Here is a 24,551-nt window from a genome sequence, read left to right as displayed (position 1 = left end):
GGAGCCCCTAAATATATAAGGCAAACACAGGGAGAAATACACAGCAATACAATAATAGAACAGAACTTTAAAACCCAACTTACACCAATGGTTAGATAATCCAGAAAGAAAATAAGGAAATATCAGCCTTAAATGACACATTAGATCAGGTACACTTAATGCATATTTGCAGAACATTCTACCCAAAAGCAACAGAATACACATTCTTCTCAAGTGCACATGAAGCATTTTTCCAAGACAGACCATATGTTAGGTCACAAAACAAGTCCCAGTAAATTTAAGAGAACTGAAATCACCTCAAGTATCTTTCCTGAACCACAAAGGTATGAAACTAGCAGACAATTACATGAAGAAAACCAGAAAACTTCCAAACATGTGGAGATAAAACAAAATGCTACTGAACAACCACAGGGTCAAAGAAGACATCCAAAGAGAAATTAAAAAACAAAAACCCTTGAGATAAATGAAAATGAAAATGGAACATACCAAAATTGATGGGATGCAGCAAAAGCAGTTCTGAGAGGTAAGTTCATAGCGATAAAGCCTAACTCCAGAAAGAAGAAAAGCTTCTAGCATATATTTAAAAAGATAACCTTTTAGCTATGATTAAGAGTATTTCATGATAGGAACTTCTTTTAAGAATAACATGATCTAGGGAACAGAAATTCTTATTAAATAGAAGCAGCTAAAGTTTTAAAATAACTATCTTAAATAGATTATAATGTCCAAAAAAAAAGGGGTTTTAAGGAAAACACTGTTATACTAATAAAAAAAATAAAAAAGCCTAAAATATCCCTAAAGTATCAAATGCTTTAATGAGTAAAATTTCAAATGCAATGAATATGCAACTGATAAGAGATATAAGCAACACTAAACCATTCATCTCCACTTTTCTTTGAAAAATAAGTATAATAATTGAATGTTATAATTATTGAAATAATTTTGCCCACATATTTAAAAAATACATTTTCATTACTATCAAAGGATAGATGTTTAGGAACGTCTGTAAACTACCAGACTTTCACATGTGTTCACTTTTACTCACAAACTTTTGAGGCATACAGAAACAGATTCAGGTACAATAACAACTTTCAATTAAAATTCCCTATATTTCAGCAGTACATCAAATTATCTAGTTAAATATTTTAAACCATCATTCTATGTCTAATTAAAACAATTACTTGATAGTTTATTTTCATTTTGATTTGGGTAAGTGATTATGATAATATATTTTACCTGTAATATCTTTTAAGATGTGATGTCCACCAAATTATAACTAAGGGATACCTGTCTTATTCAGTTTTCTTATAAGAAAGCTAAAGCAACTTATATTAAAAGCTAAACCTGATATGTGTACTCTACACAGGGCATAGTTAAATCAGTTATTTATTGCATGACAGTAGCTCTGAGAATGCTCAAACTTTATGAAGCAGAAAAAGAAAACTATAAAATATCACTAACTGCTGTTAGAGGTATGCCTTATACCCATGGGCAGTTTGTTTGAGCCATTTTAAACTATTCCAAATAAGAACTACTAAGACTGCTTCTACCACTCATAGTATAATTAACTTTTTATTATATATCTAGTTCTATTTTACTGCTGAGACACTGTGTATTTGAATAGTAATTTTAGGCAAAATTCTATTAATATTAGAAGAGGAATATAATTGACATTGAAAACTTACCCAATTAAATTACTTTAGACAATAACAAATGAGAAAAACACATGAAAAATATTTTCTCAGTTTTATTCAGAAAACAATTTTAGAAGAAGGGGAGCAAATTCATGTTTGAGATATAGTTTATAATCAGATATGATAATCATATTAACATTTACATTTAAGGTTATAATAGATCTTATCTAAACATATAAAGTGACAACTCTCCCATAAACTGCAAATTTAGAGCAAATTTAGTTTTAAAGTAAAGGAGCTAGTTTCTCTTCCTTGGAATGGAACAGTTAAAGAAATTAAATTTAGGAAATGCACATAATAGTTTTAAAAAGGTAATGTACCCTTATATAAAATAGTATTTTCATTTCATTGTCTAAAGTTGATAAAAATAAGACCTATTAGTGTAACTGTTTTAGAATATGATGAAAACTGATGTGGGCTCTATGTAATTCCAGCATTAAGGCAATACAAGGAAATAAAATCAAGTTATTGAGAAAATCTACTAGTCTAAAATTCAACTGATGCCATTTTGAACCTGCACATTTGAACTACCTCAAACTTTCAGGTTCAATTTCTTAAAATTCTTCTGATTAAGAACAATTCAGTCAACTTTTTACTAAAATATCTTCAAGTAGAAAAAAACTGATTAAAACATTTTTCTAATTCTGCCTATTAGTCAAAGGGACTAAATTCCTCATTCTCCGACTTCTAGCTGAACAGTCTCCAAAAATATATCTCAAAACTCAAGGCTCTAATGTCAAACTATTGATTTAAAAGATAAAATTTTTTCAAAAAATCAGATGGCAGCCTTGTAGTTGTAGCATTTCATCTGACAATTAACATTTCCATATTCAGAAATAAAAGATAGGATACCATAAATAATCAATAAACAATGTGCAATTCCAACATTGGTTTGACACAATAACTCAAATATTTAATATCTGAAAGCCTAAAATGAGTCTCTGATTCTCAAAAAAAGGTAGGGCTCAAGGCTCTGCAATAACAGATAACCACAGTCTGCTGAGACCCTTGAAGAAACGATGCCTCCTTTACCCTCAAAATATTTTCTAATATTAAAAGAAAATTCCACTCTTGAACACAATACTGTAATAGATCTAGATTCTCCTTCAGAAAATCAATTGCTAATTAATAAATGGGGAAGAAAATTTCTTTAACTGTCAGCTTACCCCTAAAAACACTTCAGAAGTCAAAAAGTTTGTGAGTGTTCTTATCTTTACCTTGTGAAAAGCTTTTAAAATGTTACTGAGTCTGGAAGAAATGACTTAAATTGTCCTAAAAAAAAGTCCACAAAGTACACTGTTCTTAAACCAAGGTTTTAAATTTTATTTCATTAACTTAATGGGAAGTTTTAAAGTTTCTGATGAAGAATTAAGAAAATAATTTTCAACAGTTTCTAAAATTTTTCAGAACACTTCACTTAGGTACACATTTGAAATAATCTTTACTCTTTTAAAAAAATAACAAAAAATCATTTTTCCTTATTTAAAAATAGAGTATTCCAAATAATCTCTACACATTATTCTTAGAGTTTAATTTAGTTTACTACAAGTCTAAAGATATGGAGGAAAAATTGGGGAGGCATCTATTTTTAAAAGGTTACCATAAACCAGCAATTTGTATTAAAAATACTCTCTTACAGATTTCCCCAGTTATCACTCTCATTTTGGGGGAGTAAATTTACTATTATTTGCTTTATAGTTAGTTATTCTGTATTCACAGAAGTCAAAATTTTAAATTTACCACAATTACATCTGATATTCTCATATACCTGGTTCTTTCCCCATTAATTTTGGACATTTCCCCATTAAATTTGGACACTTAGGTTCTTATAATACACTTTTCCTTACAATTTTTTTTAAGAAAAAAAAAACATCTAAAAGAACATTTTTGCTTTCTAACACATTCATATTTCTAGGTTTTCTATGTATTTAGATTAGGAAAAAGTTTTCACTTAAAAAAAACACAGGGAAACACTTCAAGCAAATTGCTCCTCCTATTAACCTAGGATACAACTGCCTAAATTCATTCCTTCTACATAGGCATACCCATTTCTTGGGTTGCCATCTCAAATTCCCCCCACACACTGTGGTTAGTTTTAATGCCATGTCCCTGCAGTAACTCTGTTTACAAGACATCCAGGGACTTTTCAATACCAACAATTTTAATGCAGTATCACGCCACTTCACTTTTTAAAAATGAGATATTGTTTTCTAAAACTGGGATTTTGTTCTCTGATAAGCATTTAAAAAAAAAAAGAACAAAAACCTTAACACTTGAACAACACACACCAGTGCACACACAAAATCAGAAAGCAAAAATACCAAAGCACCCTTGGTAGTTCCTCATCACCATATCCTTGTCAATACCACCCTGGAGGGAGGAGGCAGAGACAGGTGGACACCCAGGGTAGAATGTAAGCTACTGGGCACTAGGCCAAGCGACTCAAAACTAAAAATCAAATTATGCCCCTGCAATAACGGCTACTAGGCTTTCATACATGAGTATTTCTCACAACTCCAAATGTTAATAACTACACATCAATACTTCCAGAAAATGTTACAATGTAAAATTGTGCATTTAATTTCTCAAATTAAATTTGCTAATGAGATATAAAAGTTGCCCTGTTATAAAAGAAATGTAACACAGTAGATGTCAGGTTCAGGCTTTTTCAAAAAAAGACAAAAATTAGGTACTGAAATACACACAAAAGTAAAAATTAGTTACCTCCAAGTGGTCTTATTATAAAATGGAAAAGACTTCCCCTGCATGAATTCTAAAATCATAGTTAACTTTCAGTTCATCAATTCACTGTACCCTGCCCTCACATTTAACTTATTTGTAAATACTTTTCCAAGGCTACCTAAACACTTACTAATTGGTTAAATATGCTGCCTACATTAATTCCTGTTACAATTAAAGAAATTAAGGGTCAATTTTTGCTCCTCTGCAGTGTCTGATATATTTTCAAAGTATTTGATGTTTCAGATAAGGTGTTCATCAGGTTTTTAAAACAGTTAAAAAATGGCTCAAGGGACAACTGTTAGCCTTTTTACCTTGAACACATTCACTATCCTGGACTTTGTTGAACACATTCAGTTGTTCTTGCCTTCTTCTGAAACTCTTCCTTTACTCAAATAACTTATCTAAAGAATCTAAGATGTTATCAATATAAAGAAGAAAATTTCTATTTATTTCCTATACATTTGGAAACACATCAAAAAGAACAAGTATTCCAGACTGTGTAAGTAAAGTTACTCAGTAAAACTTTTTTCTTGGGTGTGTGTCTGTGTGTATATATGTGTAACAGGTAACTTTTCAGACATTAATTTTCCAAAGAACAAGATTCTACATAAAAAACATTAAAACATTCCTGGAAGGAACCAATATTTTGATTACACAGCTCAAGGGGCAAATGATTATCAAAACAAATCTTCAAAGACAGCTATAGATACACGTTTTAGTTCTCAAGCTTTTCAAATCTCAAAGACAGCAGCATTATATTTCATTCAGCAAATAACAATTTAATCCTTAGAAAGGAAAATTTCCAGAATACCAAACCAAAATGTATATAGTGACAACCAGTATTATATTAAAAACAAAGGAAAAAAAAGAACACCTTTGGATGATTTTAAAACACCAAGAGTACACTTACAACTTTGAAAATATACTGATAAAAACATATTCACTAATTTATTTAGCTATAAGATGTCTGTTTATTAAAATATTTAGATTGTAATAAATATGCAGATGTTGAATTTTATCAGAATTAGCCCATATTTATAAATCATCTTCCACAGCAGCTAAATTCCTTATAGAATGTCCAATAGCAAAATTAGACATATAAATTTCAAATAAGCATCTCCAGCTATGAGGCTTCTCTAATTCTACCTGAAATAAAGATTATGAGTATACAACAGCCTTAACTTATTTCTGTTAATTGGTACAATTTAACAGAAGCTTCAGGAAAAGGATGTTCAACAGGTAGTATTTCTTAGGCATTACAAAAGCTCAGTACAATCAAATTCAAATGAGTAATTATGCTATGTCCCAGCTAAGTAAGACTCTCCAAGGAATTACAGGTTTTATACTTGTGTGCTCTGAGTGTATTTTCTGATTCAGACAAGTAGCCAGGTGTGTAAAACCCAAACATGAAGAAGGTTTCATACCACCTTTTGTGATATAGAAAAAAAAAAAATCACAATACCAGCACTTTTATTTAGGATGACAATAAATTAATCATAATGTGAAGTGTCCAAGCAAACTGAATAACTCCATGGTCACATGTAACTGGAAGAAATACTTCTCCTTCACATTTACAGAAACTGAATTTATTGATGTTAGTAACGGGTTTGTCAAAGTGGCAACTATTCAAGATCTAAAAGTCTCACTTATTTTAAATCCATACTGAATTTGACTACTTATAGTCAATGTAACTTCCTCCAGCCAAACTACAATCAACATGTAAGATAAATTTCAAAGGTTTTATAAGTATTAATGGCACCATGAAATCTCTGCGAAGATTATTTGGGGGGGGGGAGTTTCCCTTCTCCACTGACAGTTTAATCACTTTCCAACCAATTTTGATTTAACAGTGGTTCATGGGATTAATTTTTTTAATGAGTTCTTAGAAAGTTGCAATTGCTTCCAAAATCAGAAACCACACTACACTGATGTAACTGCTACTATGGAGGTCTTTACAGAAAGGTGCAGGTAAGAGTTCAGATGTGAACACAGGTTAACGTACACCAGACTTCAAAATAATAATTTGTACAGTATGGCCAGAAAAAATATTCTATATAAGAAGTCTAAAAATCCAGTCCTTATATTAATCCATTTCTATAAATCATAAAAACAAAGGAAAATAGGCATCTATTCCAGAAACTTCATATACCTGTGGAAAACGGAACATAAGTAAATTCTATTCAAGGTGAACCTTAATGTCCAACAGAGTACAGCACATAACTTACATATTTTCAATTTTGAAAATATTGTGAAAATCTAAGCCATCAGAGTCAACAGTAGTTTATGATCAGTAAACATTTCCTGTTAAATAACACAAATAAATTCAACTTAAAAGATGCAAACCGGTAGGTCACAGGACTTTAAAACCTTTTCATTTCAGAGGCACAGAGTTACTGCACATGTATAGGATGGGGCTTTAAAATGGGTATGTGTAAACTTTTCCATGGTGTTGGTGTATGTGCTTTTTTTTTTCCCTTAAAGAAATGCCTACTGCTTACAGAGTAAAAGAATCTCCACCACTCTGTCTGCAGTTTTCAACCAGAAGTTCTCAGTGTACCTTAAGCCAAATTGAATATTAGGTATTTTACAGCTTTTACAAAATGGCTGTAAAATCATGTTATGGGCATACACAGCTCTTTGATCTCACTGCACAGAATTCATAACTGTTCAATAATGCTATACCATTACACCACACACCTTAAACTATTTTCATTTTTCCACAATTCCTTCCAAAATCAGCTTCCAGAGCACAGCAATGTAACATGCAAAGTTCCTGGGAGGGCTTGTTACACAAAAGAACAGCTTGGAAACAAACTGATCTACACAATATCCATCTTCTGTTGAGCCTGCTTTAGCCCTCCTTTCCCTCCATCACTGCTAAAGGTGGGTGCGTTTGAGTCATGGAAAGAGGAGGCTCTTCCATCACCACACCCTCCCAGCACCTCTGCTGCTGGTCCTCACGCAGGGCTTCTGTGTAGGTGATGAAAAATCATAAGAAAAGAGAAGCTGTCCCTTTAAAATGCCCTGCTCTGTCCCACATCCCACGTGGAAACCAACATCAGCAGCACTTTCCCATTAACTTCACTGTGATGCAAGAGGCACCATCCTTTTCTATACATAAAACCAGAAAACCTCGGCTGGACATTCTATCCTGAGGATGAGCAGGTGAAGCAAACGTGTCAGGAGGCGAGTAGCTCAGTAACTCCGCACCCCACCCCAAAAGGTGCTCCAGTCTTGCACACCAGCCTCTGTGTGCACCACCACCTCTCTACCCCTCCTCTGTAGAGCCTAGTTTAAAGAAAGGAGGGAGCCACCAACAAAACCTGAAGCATAAATGCGACGAAAATGCAATTCAAAGCCGAAAGGGTTTATTCTTCCAATCACACATATTAACTCTATTAAGAAAATGGCATCACTTTTTTTTTTCCACCGGGGGGGGAGAAAAAAAAACCCGCAACGATCATTAAAACAGAGTTATAAAATAGCAAATATAGTGTTTATCTTATGTCAGATCAGCCCACATTACCAATAAGTTTAGCAGTTTCTGCACTACCACCTCCCCCCCCCTCCCCCTCCTTCTCGAGCATCGGATTTTCACGTTTTCTCATTGTCGGTTGAGTTATAAAAGGCTTTTGCCCTTCGAAAGTTTTGAAAAAATAAATAAATATTAACTCCTTGGTCCCTGCAAAGTCAAAATGGACTTCAGGGGAAAGGCGGTTCATCCTTTTACCTTGAGCGAGAAAAGGGGGAGCATCCCGGATTTTTTGGGATTTTTTTGCGATTTTTAAAAAATTTTTATTTGGTTATATGCCTGAGTTCTCCCTCCATTTTGGTTGTTTATGATACTGACAACAAGCTGTCCCTGGTCTGTGCAGATCTCCTGCTTTCATTTAGCACCCCCCTCCCCCCCCGCAGCCACACACCCGGGGCTCACACCTCCTCGCAGACCCCGCACCCCGACCCCGACTCGCCCACCTGAGGAAAGGGCGAAAACAAATGCATTTCTCCAAAAAAGAAAAACCTCTTTTGAAAAAAGGGGCAAAGTTCCCCCCAAGTCACTCCAAGTGCCCCCCAAATATTGCCGACTGCGGGTTTCCGCCAGGCCCTTTGGGGACCCACCTTCCCCCGGGATGTTTTGGTAGAAAATGCGGAGAGTTTACTCTCAAAACCGAATTTATATTAATTTTTCCCTTATTTTTCGGGTCTCTAATGTCTTCCGCTCTCGCTGCTGCCGCTGCCGCTGTCACAATATTCGCAGCACCAGAGAGGAGGCGGAGGAGGAGGAAAACTTTTCAAACTTTCCAGACCCTGAATAAAGGGGTTTTTTTTTTTTCCCACCGACCTCACCTTCGGGTCTCCAGCCGCATCGCCCCCTGCCCTGTCAGAAGCGACTTCGGGAGTCCCCGCACCCCCGCCCGATTATTTTTATTTTATTTTTTATTATTATTTTTCTCTCTGGGGTCCTGAGCAGGGGCTGAGAGCAGCACAAACTTTTTCCTCCTCCTTTCGCCGCCGCGGCTCCTCTGCCCCCTCAGCGAGTCCCATAATTTAAATAACCCTGATATTTCTCCCGCTAAACGCCTCTCCGCCGCCCCGGACCCCGGGAGAACTCACCGCGGGGCTTTAACATCCTCCCTCCGGCCCGTCCGCCGCCTTTACACCGCCCGCGGAATTTCTAATAATTTTTTTCTCATATTTCGGGCTGGACGCGGCGGGCCTGGAAATTGTTTCCTTACGCCTCTTTCCAGCAGCCATTGTAGTGTATGCGCTGCCCCTGCAGCCCAACTTGCAGCTGCCGCCGCCGCCGCCGCCGCCGCCGCCGACGTCGCGCCCACCGCCGCCTCCCCCGGCCCGCTCGGCCACCGCCCCCGCCTCCCGCCGGCCCGCCCCCTGCCCCCGCCCGCCGCTGCGCCCGCCCTCCCCGCCCTTCCCCGCGCGCTCCTCCCCGGGGCCGGCCACTGGGTGCCACCGCCGCCGCAGCCTCGCGCTCCGATTGGCCCGCCGCGCCGCCCGTCAAGCCGAAGTGTTAAGAGGCGGGCCGCGGCGCGGGGGGCGCGGCGGGGCGGGGGCGGAGGCGGGGTCGCGAGCACCGACCCGCCCACTCCTCTCGTCTCGGCCCTCCTCCCGCCGGCTGGGGGCGGGGCGAGGCCCGCCCGCCCCCACCGAGCCGGGCCCCGTTCGGCTGTCAGTCAGGCGGCGGGGCGCGCTCATTGGGTCGGCGGCCGCCGCGGAGCGGGGGCAGCACGTTGGGATGCGCGCTACTTAAGGCCCAGCTGCGTGAGCCATTGACGTGTTTGGAGCTGGAGACGGCCTGGACGCTGGCGGAGCGGCCGCCCGAGGTGAGTGGTTTCCCCGCCCCCCCCCCCCCACTCTCCCCCCCCGCCCCTCCGCCTTGCCCTCCGCCGCGGCTGCAGAGCTGCGGGAAGAGACTGGCGCGTCTCGGCCGCCGCGGGACCCGCAGTCGCGTCTCCGGCGTGAAGCCGCCTCCACCAGGCCTCGCCTAAGCGCGGGCCTCTTGCCGTTGCGCTTCCTCGTGGCAACGCGGGTCTCCTCGGGCCGGGGGCGAGGGAGGTGCCCCCTGCCTGGGCACCCCCAGCCCTTCCTTCACCCTTACTTCTCAGCCTTTGGAGCGTAATCGCCCTCCCAACCCCCTGCCCGCGCCCCCAGTTCCCTGCGTTTTCTTCGCCCCCTGCCTTCTTGGGTGCCGTCGAAAGTGAGAGCAAGGTGTGTTCACCTGCGCCCACCGCTCACGAGGTTGGACGGGCAGCTGTCGGGAGGCCGCGGGCCTAGGGCTCGCCTCGCTCCGGGATCTCCTCTCGCCTTCCCCGCCCCCTCCGCAAGGCCACCCCGACTTCCTGATCCGCCGCTTGCTCCTAGACATATGTTGAAGGCTCGAATGCCTCGCGGGACGCGTTGCGGATTCCCGACGGCTGCTCCTGCGGTGGGGAGGCCCGCAGCCCTGCCTGGGCTCGGATAGCCTGGAGCGCGGGCGGTGGCGGCGGCAGGGGGCCTTGGACGGGTCAGGAGCTTGCAAAGCTCCCTTGCAAAGCTGCTCCAAGTGGGGACGTGGAACCACTGGATGGAAAGTCGAGAAATACTTTTTAAAGCATTTTGCCCTTTGCAAAAAGAGTTGAGCGCTCTTCCTCAAACGTGCTGTGCTTTTTTGCGCCCCCTCCCTCAAATCGTTGGTTTCTCTCCCACTATCCTCTGCGGACAGAGCTTAGGCACGTTTGTTTGTTACCTTTGGAGAGCAAGTAGATAAGGCCTCCCTAGCGGAACACCCGCTTTCAGCTCGGGTCCTCACTGTAAACTGACATTTCCTCTTCATTTCCAGTTATTACATGTGGATTCGTGCAGAGCAGGTGACAGTCGGAAATCCAAACTTAGATTGACTGGTATTTAGAACCCGGAAGGGAAAGGAAAGGAAAGGTGAATATACTCCTACAGCAAACTTGATTCAGTATATGTGATGTTACCTAGGTGGTGTGGTTTTTAAAGAATTTCTAACCGACGATGGTGATAAAAAGTAGAACACTTTCACGGAAGGGGGGCAACCTGAGTTCAGTCTGCGTCAGATCATTGTTGAGATTACATCCAAGGAGTGTGAACAGTGGAGCAGAGCTCTGTGCTCAGAACACAGGACACATGCAGACAAGAAAACCGTGAGTTCATTTTGTGGCCTCTGTGCGGGAGAGGAAGAAGCTTCTAGGTACAGTTGAACAGCATCTTGAAATTTTCTTCCTGTCAAGAGATTTCTGTTAGCTAGGTGTACTCATGTATTGGTCAATGAAGATCATAAAATAGAAGGATTGCTTACTGAAAGGACCCGGAATGATTAGACTTTTTTCTATCCTTCTTTGCAAAGGTTATCCCCTTTAGCTTGGACATACTGAGCTTGTAAAAGAGAAAGGGAACTAGTTGACTCATGATCCTAGAATACCTCCACTTTTCAGGAGCTTATGGGAGTCTGATTGTTTTTCCTGAATGTACTTTTATTTCTTTTAACATGGCTCATATTTTTTGATGGTCCCATCTTGGGGAGGGAAAGTAGAAACCACTTTGCGCAAAAGTTCAGAGCTCTGTCTAGTTATAACTGACTCAGTTTTTTATTCATTGGTGTTTCAGGTAGGTAATCCTACATTATTTGCTGTCTTCTTTGATCTTTAGGTAAAAGACAGTTAAGCTAGAGCAGGATTCAGGAGTAAGTTCCATAAAGTTAGCGCAGAGCATTTAAAAATATTTGTGGGTGGCTCGTTGATAATATGCCAACGTGTTGAAATAAAGAATTGCGTTTAATTAACAAGTAATTGAGTTTTTTTAAAAAAATTCTCTTTTAGTTCATTTCTATGATGGTGTCTTTGAAGATAACAGGCATACCAATTTCAGTTAGATTCATTAGAGAGGGCATTTGTCCTGGGAGTATGGGTGACGTACTTGTTATAAGAGTATATGATTTGACTTGGAATCCCTAATTGGCTCTTAAGAACTGTGATCATCTTTAATTGATAAAGGCTCCTCCAAGCTGTATGCCTATAGGGCTTTAGCCAGAAGATGAATGTGCCGCAGTGGTGTTCCCTCACTTCCTTTATCCCTGGAAGTATCAGTTAAATAGAAGATGCTTTGGGGAAGTTAAATTTCAGATTTCTTTTTTTTTAAACTTTTCAAAATGTCCACTGAGCAATAACTTTGGTGTGTGGTTTTTTTTTTTTTTTTTTTTTACATTGGTCAACACAGGACAGGCCACAGAGTAGACATTCAGATACTTTAGTTGACTTGCTAAAGTTGGGTTGTACTAAATTATTCCACCCTTATTTTGTGTGCTAATCAGTGTATAATAAGGAAGTAATCATTAGAGTGCATGCTGTATTTTTGTCTTGTTAATACATTTAATTGCTTAGTCTATAGATATTGTTGTCTTTTAGTCCCTGAAAGTCAGTCTGACTCTGCGACCTCATAGACTATAATCTGCCAGGCTCCTCTGTCCATGGAATTCTCCAGGCAAGAATACTGGAGTGGGTTGTCAGTACCACCTCCAGGGGATCTTCCCAGCCCAGGGATAGAACTCTCGTCTGCTGCATTGGCAGGCGGATTCTTCACCACTTTAGAAATAGGAGTAAACTAAAACTGAATTTTAGCAGAACTGTATTTTTCTCTGAACATTGTAGTTAGATTTCAGTAGAGGCACTTAAACAGTTTAAACAAGGTGTTTGTGCTGAGGCATGAGTCAGTGCAGAGGAGAATCACATCCAAGTCTTCATTCTGAAAATACAGAGAGCACTTGAGTTCCTCACTAGAAAATCTTTAGGCCAGAGTTAACTTTTCAGGTACTGTACTTGTGGAGTTGATGAGGCTTAACTGACTCCTGCATCATCCCCCGTCCCCCGTGTTCCCCTTCCCAACCTCTGCCTGCAGGGAGAAGACACTTAGGATGCCCATGGTGACACGGAGGCTGAGGGATCCTGACGTAAACCCTTGCTTGTCGGTAAGCTGGTTGGCTTTGAATTGTCACAAGTATTACGTTGGAAAAAGAAGCATCTTCTGATTTTGTGGGCATCAGTTTTCTTCAATTCTTGAATAAAGTTATTCCTGTACAAGAAACATTCATGGCCTGTGTATCCTTATTTCACCAGAGCATTTTTAGATATTCATCATTTAGCTGACAAAGACTCATCTCTTTTAAGTTTCCCTAATTGGTAGAGCATACAAGATTTTAGTTGTCACTCTTAACCCTAGACAAGCATGTGCAACACTGAGGAAATTCTTGAGTCCGAACTTGCAAAGTTGGAAAAAGTAGGTATTTTTAAATGGTTACTGAAATTTGTTTTGATAACGATGATTTCATCATGTCCCTGAGACCACCTCGCTGAGAGTGAAGGGCTGATAACTGAATTAGAGTATTTAAAGCCTGAAGGTTTTCACAAGGGTATCATGTAAACAAAATGTTTTGTTGTTATAATAAGCTTTTGTGGCATTTATTTGGTACAATTAGCAGTTCTTGTGGCATTGTCATCCTTCAATAAGGCAGCCATCGGACTGGTGCTATGAAAATTGTATTTCCTGACTCATATGCATTTTCCAAATATACACACTTGTTAAATATTTGGCGTGGAGTATTGGCTTTGTTCTCTACTTGAAATCTGTTTTCAGCAGCTTTCCTAAGTTGCTTTAGATGAACCAAGTTTCTCAGATCTGTGAAGCAAATTACTTGCCCTTAATTTAAAGTTTTCCTTCAGATGACTTCTCAGAATCATGCCTTTTACTCTGAAGTTTGTTGTCCAGTCTGCTTCCAGTTCAGACAGCTAAACTTTAATTCCCAAATGGCAGCTACCCTCCTTTGAACTTGTAGCCCTGTGTAGCTTACTTCAGTTTTGAAGTGATATTAATGATACCTATTAAAATTACTGACATAATAGTGTATTTACTTGCGTAATGGAGTGAATGATAGCCAAACATACGTTGAGATGAATGTCATTAATTTACTTGTTGTAGACCAGTCATTAGCTATTTACTTAGGGTCTGGAAACCACCTTAACATCAAACGTTCAAGTCCAGGTGAGAACTTGGAGGAGTGGAGAGCTGCCCTCTGAGTCAGGAGATGGCGTTTGGCTTCTGCTGTGCAGCAGTGAATTTCTTTTTTCTTTTGGCCCTGCTGTGCAGTCTTAGTTCCCCAACCAGGGATTAAATCCAGGCCCCTGGGAGTGAAAGTGCTGAGCCCTAACCCTGGACCCGCAGAAAGCTCCCTGCAGTCATGACTGAGCACATCGAAGTTGCCTTAGCCGCCTCGATAAATGGTTACTGACTGATCTCATTCAGTGCTTTGACTCAAATTCCTGTGAATCAGATACAGAAAAAACTGACCCCAACTATGAAGAGGCAGGTGTTGGCCTTGAGCATAACGGATGCTGGGATAGTTGGAAAGCTAAGTCCGTTTTGAAACTATCTCCAGTTATCTGCTCGGGGGACGCAGCTTCAGAAGTGTGTGTACCTTGTTTTTTAGATGCCACTCTGCCTCCTAAATGCTGCCTGTCTTACATGTTTAAGGAATCGGACGCGTCTACCAGATGCATGGCTGAAAACAACTATGACAAGGAGAGCTGTTCTTCTCACTTCTTGAAGTACAAGAACTGCCGGAAGTTCTGGGTAAGCTTGGCTTGGTCACCTCTGTCAGAACTCATCTGTTATGCATGAGTCTGAAGCCTGAGGTTTGTCAGAACCCACCACCCTTCCTTAGTGATGGCTGTGGGAAGCCCATCTTTCTGACCACATCCCCCGTGTGCCCTCAGGACCCTTGGGCACTCTCGTTGGGTGCCTCAACCCTTCCCACGTGTGAGGATTCAGCTCCAACTGAGGTGGGTCTTCCTACGTGGATCAGTATCTCACCATCATGTTAGTTTTCTAGAGGTGGATGGAATGGCGGGCTTGCCCTGTCACCACGCGTATCCAACTTCTTTTTCTGCCTCCTCCCCCACTGCTGCCCATGGTCCCCATTTTCTCATATATATTGTAATTTCTGCTTCTCTGAGCACCGGCTCCAATGGCTTCCTTTCCCTCTGCTCACTCACTTGTTGTGGTCACCTGTTGGCTCCTTTGGGCAGTTGTTCTGAATTGGTGGGCTGTGCTCCTGGGCTGGTAGTTCAACACTGTATACCCATCCTAGTAACAGGGGTCATATTATTCCTGTGGGAATAATGGGGCTTCCCTGGGTCAGGAACATACCCTAGAGAAGGAAATGACAACCCACTCCAGTATTCTTGCCTAGGAAATCCCATGGACAGAGGAGCTTGGAGGGCTACAATCCATGGGGTTGCAAAGCAGTCAGACAGGACTTGGCATCTAAACTACCACCACCACCATGGGAATAATCACTTCTTTTTAATGGATGATAATCTCAAAACATTATCTGGAGTCCTAGAATTTATTTTCTGTTTTTTTTTTAACCTGCTCTTTTATGTTTCCTTTTAGAAGACGCAATACCCGATTACTGGCAGTTGATTGGCATTTAGTATATGACTGATTCTGGTTTCTTCTCTTTTGTACATACACACAGAACTCTGTCATGATCCAGAGAAGACAAAACGGAGTGAAGCCGCCCATGCCTACGGCAGCAGAGAGAGACGAGATCTTGGGAGGATTGGGGAAGATGCCCTATTGAGTGTTTGCATTAAAATTATTTATTTAACTTAGGAACAGATAAATATTTTTAATAAGTGGTTACTGCGTCTTCATAAGACTTTTCAGGCCTTACCCAGACAGATCTCGGATTCCTCAGGGAAAGCCCCGTGTCCTCCACTTCTGCTGTCAGTGCCGCAATGAGAGCGGGCCACCCCGGCTCTGCCACGTCCCCGACTTCAGAAGACTTGCTGAATGCAAGGGGGCCTTAGGAACAGCTCAGTGGAGAGTTGAGCTTTTCTGCCGGGTCTCGAGAGAAAGAAGAAAGATGCGAACAAGGGAGGGATTAAGGGGGTGAAAGGGAGGCAGTGTCTCCAAGGAAGAAGTGATGTGCGTGACAGCACGACGAGGGCAGGCTGGAGCCACGTGGAGAGCAGTGTGTGGACTGTCCTGGAGGGGAGGTGGGGACTGAGTGGTGGGGAGAAGACTGGACAGCAAGTCCAGGGTGGATACCCGATGGGCCTCAGTCTCAGGCATGTTACTAAGGTCTCTGCCCTTATCTCACTCCTTTACCTTGGTTTAAAAAGCCTTGGGGAGGCACGGGTGTCTTTAAATGAAATACAGAGAACTGGTTTTCTTTATGTTTCCTTAATGATGGGCTTAGTCAAAGGATTCTGAGACTGAAGTCTGTGGTTACTGGACAGCCTTCTAAAGAAAAGGTGGTGCTTTCAGAGGTGGGGTTTCACCTGCAGGAGGAGATGGACAGGGGGGGCTGGGGTTCATCAGGTGATGGCAACACAGGATGAGGCTGGAGCTGAGCTTCATTTTATGATATAAAAGAGAATATTCAGTATCATGACTGGGGTGGGGTTGTAAAGCAGCTCTCAAACCCATGCCTTTTAAAATCCAGGGTCTTTCATTTACAGGATTGCTTTGTAAAAGACACATTATTTGATCAAATTTCATGTGTATAGAAAGTGAAAACAGATAGTTTGTGTCCCTTCTCTTCATCTGGTCCTGGTGCAGGAGTATTACGACGGCTGCTGACACAAACTGTCCAGCTCGTTGGTCCTAGTCCAAAATCCAGGTCAGAGGTTTTTAAACTATGCAACCTTTATTTTCAAATGTGATTCTCTTTGAATAAAAGGTAGAACTGTTTCAGAAATTCTTTGATTTGTATTGATTGCTGTAAAAATGATGGATTTAGATAGGAGCTGACAAGCAATGAATATTGTGTAAGAAACATTTCAGTACTTCTAGGCTTATTTAAAAGTGGAATTTTAATGTCACCTTTTTAAATGTACATACCAATATCCACATTTATTTGTCCTGGCCTAGCTCTTTTTATTTTTAAATAGCAGGTTTATCAACATGCAGTCTGTATACCATGTAAACCATTTGTTCAAAGTGTACAATGCAGTGGTTGTTATTAATAGTATACTGACAAAGTTGTCATCCATCCCCACCACTGACTTTAGGAGCCGTCACCCCAGAAAGCAAGCCTGTGCCGGTAGCACTCTTGGCCTGCTCCTAACACACACCACCCTTCGTCTCCACTTCACACCCCCAACACTCAGCAGCTACTCACCTACTTTCTGTCTCTAGAATTGCCTCCTCTGGACATTTCCATAAATGGAATCATGTACCTTGTGATCTTTGGTGACTGGTTTCCTTCACTCACCATCATGTTCTCAAGGTTCAGTCCCATTGCTTGGATCAGTGCTTCGTTGCTTTTGTTGCTGACAAAGCTTCCATTGTGTGAATACACCACATTTTATTTATACATTCATCAGTTGACAGGTATTTGGTTGTTTGTGGTGTTGGCTATTTTATGAGGTGTGTTGCTTCTTGAAACTTGTGTGTACAAGCTTTTGCATAGACAGCATCTTTTTGGATATATGCCCAGCAGTTGAACTGGTGTGACCATACTGGGTCATATGGTGAGTACATTTAGTCTTTTGAGGAGCCAACATGTTTTCCAGAGTGGCAGCACCACTTTACAGTGTATGAGTTCCAATTTGTTCACATGCTCATTAACATTTATTGTAATACCTGCCTTTGATGACAGCCGTCCTAGAGGTATCCTAGTTGGTATCTCATTGTGATTTTGATTTGAATTTCCCTGATGGCTGATGATGCTGAGCATCTTTTCACATGCATATTGGCCACTTAGAGATCTTCTTTGGAGAAATGTTTGCTCAGATCCTTTGCCCATTTTTAAATTGGGTTGTATATTTTTATCACTGCCAGAGTCCTTTACATACACTAGATACATGTCCCTGATAAAATACATGGTTTCTGAATTTTATCTTCCATTCTGAGTATGTTGTGTTTGCACTTCATGGTGTCTTGTGAAACACAGAAGCTTTTCATTTTGATGTAGTCCATTTTGTGGTGGTGGTTGTAGCTTTTGGTGTCATGTCTACAAAAAAGTCCAAAGGTTAACATCTGTGTTTCTTCTGCTGCTGCTAAGTCGCTTCAGTCGTGTCGGACTCTGTGCGACCCCATAGATGGCAGCCCACCAGGCTTCGCCATCCCTGAGATTCTCCAGGCAAGAACACTGGAGTGGGTTGCCATTTCCTTCTCCATGCATGAAAGTGAAAGTGAAGTTGCTCAGTCGTGTCCGACTCTTAGCAACTCCATGGACTGCAGCCCACCAGGCTCCTCCATCCATGGGATTTTCCAGGCAAGAGTACTGGAGTGGGGTGCCATTGCCTTTGTGCGTTTCTTCTAAGAGCTGCATATTTGTAGTTATCCAGAAGCTCTTGAAGGATGGAAGCAGTGTCATCCACTGTAATGGACATAGCAATGTCAACTACTCCAAGAAGCAGCTCTGTCCATAACACTTCCTTAGGAAGCTTCTAGTATATAATAAATGATCAACAGCTGTGTATGTGATTGGAGAGAGCAGGAGAGCAGGCTTTTAAAATTGAACACATTGGAAAACACGGCTGATTCAAAGGATGCGAACAGGTATACAGTGTAGATTAATCTGCCCAGAAGCAGCCAATGTTAGGGGTTTTCAAGGTCTTGCATGCAAGTACAGGCACATCCGGTGCTTCCCAGGTGACTCAGTGGAACAGGTTCGATCCCTGCGTCAGGAAGATCCCCTGGAGAAGGAAATGGCAACCCACTCCAGTATTCTTGCCTGGGAAGTCCCATGGACAGAGGAACCTGGCAGGCCTACAGTCTGTGGGGTCGCAAAAGAGTTGAACACAACTTAGCGACTAAACAGCAGATGTAGCTGTATATTTGGTTTGCAAAAAAGGAGCGTGGTAGTGCGTGAGTGGAGGCGCTTGGCCTTTTCCGCTGAGAAGTGTAGTTTGGAATAGTTCTGCATGGCCAGTTACAGGTCCACTGTAGGTCTTTCCCTGTGAGATACTAGGTCATGGACCCATTTCCCACAGATGGATTCCTTCCCTCTTAGAAATAATGTCAGCTGTGGTGCTTTGCTTATTCTATCTTTATCTATATGCTGCATTTCTAAGAATGTAATTTCTAGGCTGAAGTTTTCAGTAGTGTGAATTTTGTTGTTACTCCTTCCCCCAGGAAGCACACCTTCACAGTCCTGGATGAAAAGCCTGCGAGTCCTTCCTTGTTCCTCAGGCCCTCATTCCCGCTGGGCACTTTAAAACTTCCATCCTTATCATTGATGAGTGAAAAATGGAATGGGTGTATTTATTTCCCTTGCCCCCCGCCCCCTTTTTTTTTTCTTCTTAGATTGTTGCTGTGAACCAGTTGGGGAATGCTTGGTTTGGTAAGTTTAATACCTCTTCATCATATGTATTCTATGTATTTTTCCCAGTTTGTCTTTTAACTTTGTATTTTCATTTCGGAGCAGTATTTTATATTTTAAGGTAATTAAATGAATCAGTCTTTTTGCTTATGGTTTCTGCTGCTCAGTAAGTATTAAATGAATCCGGCTGCAAGCACTGCAGTTTGGTTCTACTTCACAAGCCTTAGCAAAGTGCCGACAGTGTGCAGAGTGCTGGGGTAACCATCAGGAGGAGCAAGGCACCACTGGCCTCAGGAGACTTTGAGATGCTCCCTGGAGGATGGGCTCCTGGGAGGGGCAGAAGCAAGCTTCCCAGAGGGTAAGTGGCCTTGACAGACACATCCTCTTATTGGCTGAAAGAGTAGATGAAGGCAGTGGCAGGGGCTGTGGACACGTGGCTTAGGATCACATTGTGTGTGGCCTTGAAGGCTGTTACAAGGACTTAAACTTGACTCTGTACAGAAAGGGAAGCTCTGCAGGGTTCTGAGATAAAGAAGGTCAAGTCAACACACTTGACTTGTGTGTTGAGAAGGGTAATTGTGGAGATGCTGAGTCAGAGGTTATGGAGATGGTCCGGGATCCCTTCTACCATCTACACTGTCTCCCGCTGGAATCCTGGTCCGCTTCAGGCCCTCCTTGGTACTGTAGCCCAGAGAACCTTCCCCAAACAGAAACCCAGCGACCCACCTCCTTGAACTTCCCGAGACCTGCCGTCACCTTAGGATAAACATCCACATTCCCTCCTCTTGTTTACACGGTCCTGGCCATCCAGCGCCATGTAAAGGGTGCAGGCTAGAGCAGAGTGGGGAGGGTGTGTTTTTGGACACACACGACCCAGGCTCTGTCCTCAAGGGCCCTAGTCTTCAGGGAGGGAGACAGACAGGTACACGGCTGCCTCCTTCCGGACATGGGGTCTCCTGCACCCACGCAGCTCCCTGAGCGACCTAGTCCTTCAAGCTGAGCGCCCCGGCCTCCTGGGCTGCAGTCAGATCTCCCCTGACCTTCAGCCCCTGGCTGGCTGTGCAGTCTCCATACCACCTCATCAGAGCCCATCTCCCTCCCCACCCCCCAACTCCATGGTGGCTCTCGCTTTGTGAGTTCACATAGTCAGATGTGGTAGAACCTGGAAAATAAAGTCACCTGTGCATGCTCAGTTGTGTCTGACCCTTTGCAGCCCCATGGACTGAAGCCTACCAGGCTCCTCTGCCCATGGAAATTTTCAGACAAGAATACTGGAGTGGGTTGCCATTTCCTTCTCCAGGGGATCTTCCTGATCTAGGGATCAAACCCAAGTCCCTTGCATCTCCTGCATTGGCAGGGAGATTCTTAACCACCAGTGCCACCTGAACCAACTTTTTAACTTCACCTTTTTGGTTTTGTATTTTGTAGAAGTGTGAAATGCTCTATTCTGAAAAGGAGATTGAATGAGGTGAACTGGTTCTGGTCTGCAGTTATAACCCCAGAAACAGCTTTCATGGACAGGCACCTGCATCAGAAGCGAGTGTGCCTGATGCCTGAGATGGCAGGGTGGCCGGTGCTGCCCCCTGGCCCCAGGCAGGTGACTCTCTCAGGGCCACCAGGCTCTGCCTCTGCCCTGGATGGAGCTGTTGCACAACCAAATGTAAATCCACGTCAGAACACCTGCTTGCTTCTAGGAGGCCTCCTGGCTTACATTCTGCAAACCTGCTGGCCTATAGGACCAGCCCCACTCACAAACATTCCCTTGGGCTGTGTGCTCAGATTCACTGTGTTTCCTCACTGTTTATTTTTTCTCTTCTCAAAATTTATTTTGGCCACACCATGCAGCATGTGGGATCTTAAGTTGTGGCATGTGAGATCTAGTTCCCCAACCAGAGATTGAACCTGGGTCCCCCTACATTAGGAGGTAGATTCTTAACCACTGGATCACCAGGGAAGTCCCCTTATTACTGTGTTTAGAGACCACAGATTAGCTTGATACCAACTCAGACTTCTCTACCAGTCCTGATTGTCGCCCTGGAGAAAGAAGAGAATTGGTGGGCTCTACCTGTCTTCAGGGTGGGTGGGGTGAAGGAGGGGCAAGTACAGGGTGTTGAGACGGGAGTGGGGGGGTGGGGATCGTGGGGGAGGAGAGGGTGACCTGCCCAGTGTGGTGAACACTGAGGAAAAAGGTCGTTCACAGTGAAAATAAAGCTTCCAACAGCAGAAATCCACGTAATACCCAGAAGCCAGACCCAAACTTGGTGTGAAACGGCACTGCATTTGGAGTCGGTTCCCAGGATTGAGTTCAGGCTCTGCCACTTGCTGCCATTACAACCTGAGCAAACCACTGACTCAAAGCCTTTCGCCCCTGGGAATACGTCTTTAAAAAATGCCATAACTTCCTGTAGGTTGTCCCACAGCAGGTTTCATGTGTGGCATGCAAATAGGTATTATTAATATTTCAAATGCATTGATAAAAAGATAGTGGATTTATAGGTAATCCGTGAAAGCCTGGCTAATTCTTGGTCTACTCTGAAAACTATGATATAAACTACGACAATCTTCTTACTTGACCCCCTAAAAACATCTCTGCTGGAGAAGATTACAAAAAGTCAAACTGTTTGTTTCATTTACTCCTTTACTTTTATAGTTTTATTATATAATTTGGCCCAGAATGTTGTCCTTATAGATTTCTTCTCACACTCTGTTCAGTCACTCAGTCGTGTCCAACTCTGACACCATGGACTGCAGCACGCCAGTCTTCCCTGTCCTTCAGCATTTCCTGGTGTTTGCTCAGATTCACGTCCTTCGAGTTAGTGATGCCATCCAACCATCTCAGCCTCTGCTGTCCCCTTCTCCTCCTGCCCTCCATCTTTCCCAGCATGAGGGTCTTCTCCAGTGAGTCAGAGTGGTCGGAGTACTGGAGCTTCAACTCTGCACTCTACGCCCCCATCCTAGTTGCTTCATGTATACCCGAAACCTCTGATAAGCAAGAACAAGTAAACTTCATTTTGGGGTGGGGGCAGATTATAAGAACAAGCTATTTACCACATCAGTCAGAAGTTTACTGTGCCTCGGTGCTTAGGGCCTGAGCTGCATAAACCGAGCTGACTGGTCCTGCCCACGGCTGGGAGCATTCTCCTGCTCCTTTTACAAAGCCATCCTCTGCTCCGTTGAGGAGCAGACTCGTGGTGGCTCAGCTCTATGTCACACCAGTCCTTGCCCTGTTCCAGAAGTAACCGTGTGCCATCTGTACCCTCCCAGTGCCTGAGCTCCCCATGCAGCACTGGCCCACTCTAACTAGATGCGTGTTCTGTCATGTTGTGCCCAGCTGTAGACCTAGGTTGTCCCCATTACATCTTGTGCAAAACTGCAGAAGCAGAGGCTGTTCTGACACTTCTGTTTGTGTGGCACCTTGCAGTTTTTAAGGCAGTGCCAGAAACGTCCTATTAATCTCACAGCCCACCCCGTGGGAAGCCAGGCGTCTTCCTGGGTCACAGATACAGAAGCAAAACTTGGGCCCTATAAGCTGTGATCCACACAGATGCTGTGGGCCTCTGACCCTCACATTCCTCACCCCGCATCGACATGGCCTCACAGCATTTTCCATTTTCTTCGCAGCTCCTGACTCTGCCTAGTGTTCCCAGTTACTAGTTATTTCATCATTTAATACTGAGTTTACACAAATAAAAGGCTTCCATATGGGATGTAAACATGAATATGGATTTATATGAGTAAATTTACAAGTTAATTAGTGTGTGTGACCGTGTGACTGACTCTTCACTAAACCTCTAAGAAATCTCCCCCAAATGCTCGGTCCTGGGTGCCCCGTCACCATGCCTGTGTCTTCTGCTCCAGAGATGCCAGAGGAACATGACATTGATGTGATGACCATGCTCTTTGCCGTGAAGAGCAAGGAAGAGGAAGGCTGAGGTCTGGGTCATCTGCAGGGAGAGGAGGCTCTCCTGGATAAAAAGGTGGACTTTATCAATCTGGTGTGCTGAAGTGCTTCCTGACACACACCCAGGCTTCTTGGAGACTTGGGAACTCATGGCCAGGATGGGGGTGTTTCCACTTTGCGGTTCATGGGCTTGGCAGCTGGAGCTGTCATCTTGTCGCCCTTGAAACATGGATGATATCCTGTAGAACCGCATTCCAGACCCTTGATAGCTTCTGTATGTAATTCCCACTTTTGAAGAATGTCTTTCACAAGCTCTGTGGACTACATTTCTTGGGAAAACAAGACCAAACAACAATGCAAACAGCAGCACACCCTACATGGTCACCGCTCCTGAGTTTTGTTCCTGGTGGGGGCATGACTCCAGCCCCTCATGACACGAGGGCTCAGAGCAGTGTCTGGGTCACTTACCTGTATCTCTTCAGAAGCCCCTTTATCCTTTCGGGATGGGTGTGGGGAGAAGATGTGGAAAACGGAGGAAATGAGGGACAGAACGGGAGAGGTGTGGCTGGTGATGGAGGGTAGGGGCAGCCCTACTTCCTAGCTGTCCCAGCAGTGGGCTCTGGATAATTGCTTCAATGTAGAAGTCTCAGTTCTGCAACTTTGAAATGCCAACATTTTACAGTTAACGTGGGCCAGGAATCAGATGATGGCTACCAAAAGCTTAGCGCGGTAACTGGACCATAAGAAGCACTGATAAATCTCACTTGTTTTTATTCTGTGTCCCTCCCTTTTGAGGAGAAGGAAAAGCAAAACATACCCATGAACTCTCCATTCCAGGAGATGACATTTTGAAAATCAGAGATCTTAGACTTTGTTTTTTCTTCACTAGACTAGGCTTTAGATCAGTACCACTTCCTTCCATGTTGTTGAACTTACCATCACAAAAACAGTATCCCGATCTTGAGTAAGAGTTGCTTGGTGCTGAGTGATTGCAAAACTAATTACAGTAATTCTACTATCTGGGTATCTCTAAGGGAGAGGGCCAGCTGCGCAAGATTGTATGATTTGGCACTAGTAATCCTCCAGAAGACAGTAGCATATTTGCAAAGATAGACAATTATATTAACTTGAAGAGTTCTTTTTTCCAGAAATGTTTATGATTCTGAAATTTTGAGTACTTCTCTGAACAATAAAACAAATAATGGGATGGATTTAATTAGAAGAGGATGAGCAACTGAGAATGCATTTCTTACTGAAGCATGGGGTTCTTTGGAGAATAGAGTCAGACTTGACCAAGGAATTGGTTGTGTTTAGATTAAATAAAATTTCTAGTTTACAGTTGTGAGAGGAGGTAAAGAGAGTAGAAGAA

The 24,551-nt window shown here is 42.8% G+C and overlaps 2 protein-coding genes across 8 annotated transcripts in view; one reads left to right on the top strand and one right to left on the bottom strand.

The window, feature by feature from the left end:
• PLAG1 (PLAG1 zinc finger) overlaps positions 1 to 9,233 on the bottom strand; it is a 51,833-nt gene extending 42,600 nt beyond the window's left edge. For all 4 annotated transcript variants that reach the window (XR_011466781.1, XM_005889161.2, XM_070382383.1 and 1 more), the window contains exon 1: positions 9,051 to 9,233. The gene's annotated coding sequence lies outside the window, so the exon portion shown is untranslated. The remainder of the gene's footprint in view (positions 1 to 9,050) is intronic.
• A 453-nt stretch (positions 9,234 to 9,686) lies between these two features.
• CHCHD7 (coiled-coil-helix-coiled-coil-helix domain containing 7) lies at positions 9,687 to 15,647 on the top strand. Of its 4 annotated transcripts, none has more exons than XM_070382379.1 (5): positions 9,687 to 9,775; positions 10,917 to 11,098; positions 12,849 to 12,918; positions 14,478 to 14,576; positions 15,484 to 15,647. In XM_070382379.1, exons 2-5 carry the CDS (start codon positions 10,950 to 10,952, stop codon positions 15,586 to 15,588), a joined length of 423 nt encoding a protein of 140 aa, XP_070238480.1. In that variant the 5' UTR covers positions 9,687 to 9,775; positions 10,917 to 10,949; the 3' UTR covers positions 15,589 to 15,647. The 4 variants fall into 4 exon arrangements, with proteins under 4 accessions (XP_070238480.1, XP_070238483.1, XP_070238482.1 ...); XM_070382381.1 differs by lacking the exon at positions 10,917 to 11,098 and adding an exon at positions 10,771 to 10,865 and having other exon boundaries at positions 9,731 to 9,775; XM_070382382.1 differs by lacking the exon at positions 10,917 to 11,098 and having other exon boundaries at positions 9,716 to 9,775.
• Positions 15,648 to 24,551: the final 8,904 nt, after the last annotated feature.

The sequence above is a fragment of the Bos mutus genome, chromosome 14 (assembly GCF_027580195.1).
Source record: "Bos mutus isolate GX-2022 chromosome 14, NWIPB_WYAK_1.1, whole genome shotgun sequence".
NCBI classification, from domain to species: Eukaryota; Metazoa; Chordata; class Mammalia; order Artiodactyla; family Bovidae; genus Bos; species Bos mutus.
Note: the sequence above shows the minus strand (reverse complement) of the source record. Positions and strands in the feature narration are given on the sequence as shown.

What these genes read in the sequence shown, in the direction of transcription:
- CHCHD7 (XM_070382379.1), top strand. Translation starts at nt 10,950, where the DNA reads ATGGTGATAAAAAGTAGAACACTTTCACGGAAGGGGGGCAACCTGAGT. An exon ending in CACATGCAGACAAGAAAACC is followed by an intron (nt 11,099 to 12,848) that starts GTGAGTTCATTT and finishes CTCTGCCTGCAG; the next exon opens with GGAGAAGACACTTAGGATGC. An exon ending in ACGTAAACCCTTGCTTGTCG is followed by an intron (nt 12,919 to 14,477) that starts GTAAGCTGGTTG and finishes TACATGTTTAAG; the next exon opens with GAATCGGACGCGTCTACCAG.